The following is a 6,129-nucleotide window of genomic DNA, read 5'->3' on the forward strand; positions in this document are numbered from 1 at the left end:
TGCGCTAGATTACAGATCTAGTTGGGACGACAATCTGCCATATGCAGAGTTCTCTTACAACAACAGTTACCAAACTAGTTTAAAGATGGCCCCTTTTGAAGCCTTATACGGAAGGAGGTGCAGGACACCATTGTCATGGGACGAAGTTGGAGACCGCCAGTTGTTTGGACCTGACTTGATTAAAGAGTCTGAACAGAAGGTGAAGTTGATTCGCGATAGGCTCAAGATAGCCCAGTCCAGACAGAAGAGTTATGCAGATTCTAAACGCAAGGAGACAGTTTACGAAGTTGGAGATAGAGCTTATCTTCGAGTATCACCACTTCGAGGAACAAAGCATTTTGGAGTTAAGGGAAAGTTAGCACCACGATTTGTAGGACCATATCGAGTTTTGGAGCGTATGGGAGAAGTGGCCTACAAGTTGGAATTGCCCGAAGAATTGTCAGGAGTTCATGATGTGTTCCACATTTCTCAGTTGAAGAAGTGCCACGCGGAGATGGCTGACATACCGTTGAGAGACACAGTGCCATTGGAAGCAATTCAGTTGGATAACGATTTGACCTATGAGGAGAAACCAGTTAAGATTCTAGAGTATGCCAGTCGAGTCACCCGCAGCAAGGTTATCAAGTTTTGCAAGGTTCAGTGGAGCCACCACACGGAGGATGAAGCCACCTAGGAGCGAGAGGAAGATTTGCTCAAGGACCACCCTCACCTATTTTCTAGCCAACCCGAATCTCGAGGGCGAGATTCATCTTAAGGGGGGGTAGGTTTGTAACATCCCAAATTTTCAATTTGGAATGTTATACATTAGATCATCATGCATACCATATTTTATTTTGGATTTTGGTTGATCCTAGAAATTTCTACGCAACTCAAGGACCCGCGGAGAGAGTTGGGGAATTCATTATTTTCATATTTGAGTTTTCTCAAATTTTGAGAATAGGATCATTTGATTTTTATTATTTTATCATCAATTATTTCTATTACAAAAATATGAGAGAGGGAATAAAATGACTTTCTCAAAATAAAGAAATATTGAGGATTTAATAATAAAATCAAATAAGTTTTTATTTCGGAGTTTTTCGTTATTTTATTTGAATTTAGGAAAAATGTGCGTTTTTCAAAATTGCATTTAGGCCCCAAATAAATGTTCACCTTGTGCGGCTTGATTTTAGAAGCCCGGGAAAATTTATTTCAGGATTTTTGGAGTCCGTTTAGAATTTCTTTTTATTTTTCTTCCGCGCGTAATTATTTAAAAAAACGAACCGACCTAACGGGCCGTGTCCGACCCGGACTCCTGGCCCGGTCGCCTTTATAAGCCGGGGGGAGGCCCAGCCGAAGCCAAACCCTAGCCCCAGCCCCGAGCCGCCCGCCGCCACCGCCGCCTCGCCGCCGCATGCCGCCCGAGGTCGCCTCGAAATCCGCGCCATTTTTTATTTTTTTTCGAAAAACCATTCGGTTTTCCGTCGGTTTGCGTCGATTTTTTTTTGTTTCAGTTTTTCTAAATATATCGGTTTTCCGATTTGTTTAATTAGCGAGCATTCGTCCGTTCGTTCGTTCTAACGAACGTTCGTCGTTTTTCTTTTTCTCGGATTAAATCCGCGATTTTTCTGATCGCGATTCCTGATCCGATTTTCGTTTTAGTATAACTTTTCGCTTGTTCATCGGAATCAGGCGATTCAAGCACCTGGAGTTTCGTCTCGAAACCCTCTATCCGTTTAACCAACTTAAACAAGATTTTGCCATTGTAAAAATTTCCCTAGATCCAGATTAGTAGAACGAAGTTGTTTTCTTTCGCCGTTTGACTTTCGTTGCTTCGTTTGATTTGATTCTTTTTGCAAACCGGAGTTCTTAAGTTGAATTTTCTGGTTAGATCTCTTATTTGACTTTTACCTGTGCATTAGATGAGTACTTATTGTATGCTTGTTTGTTTGTCTGTGATAGAATACCCGGAGTGCGCCGCATGTTACTTCGAATCACTAGGTTTTGCGGATCATCAGCAAGGCAAGTAACACTTTGATCATACCTTTTCTACTACCCAGTTTTATTGCATTAGATGAATCCTCAAACATTTCATGATTAGGATCTAATTAAATTGTGGGATGGGAAGTAGTTGAGGTAGTACCTATCACCTGTTATATATCAAACCTTTGGGAGTTACTTCTACGTTTGCTTATTGTGCCATGCTATGCTAGTAGACGTGGATTGGGTGAGTGATATCCATGACAGATGTGAGTATTGTTAATTAATGGTTTATCTAAGGTGGCAACTCAAACACATATCTGGGTGGATTGAGGCACCTGGGTAATCCAGGATTTGCCTGTTTTCTTTTGGAACGCCACCTAGGCTCAAAGGGGATCATGAAACTATTCATACTAGAAACTTCCGTATGCAGCCACAAGCTATTATGGGCTCTAGCATTGTTGACTAAGCCGTGCGAACTCTTACAGTGGTAGACTAGCAGGTGTAGGGGATGTAGGTGGTACGGTCTACCAGATCGTAAGGTGCGAGCTCTTCTGAAAGACTATGTCTCGGTCATCCGTCTTCTCAAACACCATGTGGTGCGAGAAACCAAACGGAGGCGATCGAGTCTTGTGGGGAAAAGTGCGCAAACCTCTGCAGAGTGTATTAAACTAATCATGATTAGCCGTGTCCCCGGTTATGGACATCTTGAGTATCTAGTACTTGGATTATCATGTGAATCTCAACATGTTACCCTAAATTAATTTTGTTGGGCTTTGTTAATGATGATGCTTAATTGGGATTGAGAATGCTGTCAACCATTCTCAATGTTTAACAACTACCATGATAGTTAAATAAATTTATTCCTTTGCAGTAGGGAAAAATTGGCTTTATGCAAAACTGTAACCATAGAGCTTTCCACCAGCCAAATATGCATATAGTATAGCTGTTTCATTCCATTACTCTCTATGTGTTACATTGCTAGCATATTCCATGTGCTGACCCGTTTCGGGCTGCAACGTTAATGTTGCAGACTTTTCAAACGACGATTAAGGAGTTTTAGGTCGTGGTTCTATACTCAGTGATGCCGTTGGAGTTGATGGACTCACTTATCTTCCAAGCCTTCCGCTGTTATTGTTATTAGATGGCCTTAAGCCATATTTATTGTAATAAGTTCTCTCTTGAGACACTCGATGTAATAAGTGTGTGATTACAACTCTGTTATAAATCCTCCGAGTACTGTGTGGTGTCAGCATTACTGATCCAGGGATGACACCGGAGCACAGAGATCAGACTGTTTGAGGTCTGGTCGCTACAAACTTACCAATCACTGCATTAGGTTCATTATAGACCTCCTCAACATTAACATGGTTGACATGACCCTTTTGGAAGGTGTTTGGCTTGCTGACTCCTGAATCCCCATTACCGTTCTTGTTCCCTGGACAAGCATTAGTAGTGGCCCATCTGCCTACACTTATAGCACTGAACCTGGCTAATATCCCTCTGCACAGGCATACTCTGGTGGCTCTGGTTATTATTCCCTCCATTACCGTTACCATTACCTCTACCATTGCCATTGTTACTCTTGTGCCCATTGTGATGATGGTGGCCATTATGGTTGTGGCCATTCCCTCCATGATGATTATGTCCATTACCTCCATGATGATTATGCCCATTACCTCCATTACCATGATATGAAGTGCGTGGCTTCTATTGTGGTCCTGAATTATACTTATTGTTGTTGTACTTCCTCTTGCGATTCTCTATGGACTGTTGCTTTCCCTCCAGCACAATAGCCTTATCAATCAAATCCTGGCAATTCCTAAAAGTGGCCACTGTCAACTGAAGGCTCAACTCATCATTAAGGCCCTCCAAGAATTTCTCTTGCCTAGCTGCATCAGTGTTAACATCATTAGGAGCATAACATGCAAGATTATTAAATTCCTCCACATAAGCGTTAACAGTGCGACCTCCCTGGCGCAAACTGCGGAACTCCTTTTTCAGACTCATAGCACCAGCAGACACATGTGCAGCACGGAAAGCATCCTGAAACTGGGGCCATGTGATAGTAGCAATGGGATAAATGACCAAGTAGTTGTCCCACCAAGCTGCAGCAGGACCCTCCAACAAATGTGAGGCAAACCTCACCCTCTCTGCATCAGTGCATCCAACCATCTCCAGGTTCCTATTGACTGCACGGAGCCAGTCATCAGCCACAATAGGTTCAGGGGAACTGGAGAACCTTTGAGGATTCAACCTCAAGAACCTGGTAAGCATATCCACAGGTGGCGGTGGTGGCGGATTGTTGTTGTTATTGTTGTTGTTCTGGTTCTGAGTAAGCAACTGGATCAACTGGGCCTGTCCCTCAATAACCTGCTGTATGTATGGTGGTACTCCATTGCCATTGTTGTCTCCTCCTGCAGTACTGCGTCTAGTATCACGCCTCGGTGGCATCTGGTGGGAAAGCATAGAAGAGTTATAGATATAATAGGGCCAAAAGCTATGTATATATAAATATATTCTACCCATATGCATAATATGATCAAGCCAACAAAACACAACAACGAATAACACCAACAAACAAACAACAAACAATATGGTATCTTCATACCACGAAAGTGGGAATAATTTCGACACTAAGCAATTTAACAAACAACTACCAATCAAGCAAACAATCTAGTATCTTCATACCACGAAAGTGGGCATAATCAGATACGCTAACACGATAACGTTGCAATATAAACAAACATGAATGGTGGTCTCAGCACTAGTTCCTACTTAACTGTTCAAGATACTTGAGGGGGTTAACTAATAAACATCAAGAAGTATAACTAGCTGATAAAATAATTTTCTCTCATATGGCTTTTCTAATCCATTTTCTAGGGTCACGTCCTACAGTCAACACACTGCTCTGATACCATCTGTAACGACCAAACCTCGAAGGATTTGAGTCTCTGTGCTTACCGTGCTAGTCCCTGGATCGAACTCGCTAGCACACACAGTATAGATGAATACCAGAATAGCAAGTGCATCATTTATTACAACGTATGATCCAGGATATATAAAATAAAACAATCTGCATAGCACTTGGCTAGCTTTATTCAATCAAACAGCGGAAAGTAGCAGAAAATAATGATGAGTCCCATCATAGCCCACTGGCGATGCTGAGTGCAGACTCGCGACCCTAACGGTACCTTACTCTTCGTCTGAATATCCTGCAACATGAGACGTTGCAGCCAAATAGGTCAATACTTGGAATGTATTGGCAAGTTACACAGGAGTAATAATATAGCAGACCTACATGTATATGCATAGTATAACAAAAGGAAGGCTTGAGGGTTTATTTTTTGCAGAAAGCTGATTTTGTCCTCATAACTACCTAATAGTCAAATTTTTATTTAGTTATTTTATTACTACAATTAAATACACAAGGTTGAGTTGGCAAAATCAACTCCAACCTACCCTTTATTAAGTTGCCCAACCAATTTATTACGTGTCACATCTGTCAAGATCATCCAACAACTGTAATGGCCTAGCCGCTCAAATTTACCCATAACCGGGGCACGGCTAATCATGATTAGTTTTTAATACTCTATAGAGTTTAGTACGCTTTACCCACTTGACCCAACCCGAAGATTGAGACGAAGTCTTTCAGAAGCAGTCCTCTAGTCCCAACAGGAGGCCCATCCCAACTATTATATCTACATCTGCTGGCACATCCGGGTAAGGGTCCCACAACTGATCAACTAAGCCAGAGCCCATTTAGCCAGTGGTCGCACATGGAAGCTACTAGTCACTTAGTCTGTCTGATCTTTTTGAGCCTGGGCAGCCGTCCACTTACATTCAGAGGGTATAAACCATGATGTTCTTGAAACCACCCTAGAAATACCACTTCCGCCCCGAGGTGAATTAAATCCTGAGTTAGTACTCAAATTATTATATATATAATCCTCACATAAACTCAATGAATACACAAACCACCCCGTCTACAAAGCATAGCAACCTACAACTACCACGATTTGCAAAGACGGGAAGATAGCTCAACAGCATAGCAAAATAATATAGTAATCCTGTACGTGCATATATTCAAGGGGTTATATAACTACATGCATAGAAAACAATAGGTAAAGGATGATCAAGGTGTAACTTGCCTTGGTTCTGGTTCAAAAA

At 41.9% G+C, this 6,129-nt stretch overlaps 1 protein-coding gene across 1 annotated transcript; it reads right to left on the reverse strand.

The window, feature by feature from the left end:
* Positions 1-3,669: 3,669 nt before the first annotated feature.
* LOC147979542 (uncharacterized) lies at positions 3,670-4,413 on the reverse strand. The gene has a single exon (XM_087515258.1). It carries the CDS (start codon positions 4,411-4,413, stop codon positions 3,670-3,672), a length of 744 nt encoding a protein of 247 aa, XP_087371384.1.
* Between the last annotated feature and the right edge of the window lie 1,716 nt (positions 4,414-6,129).

This window comes from Triticum urartu, chromosome 3A, assembly GCF_056163025.1.
Source record: "Triticum urartu cultivar PI428250 chromosome 3A, HENAU_Tu73, whole genome shotgun sequence".
Lineage (NCBI taxonomy): Eukaryota > Viridiplantae > Streptophyta > Magnoliopsida > Poales > Poaceae > Triticum > Triticum urartu.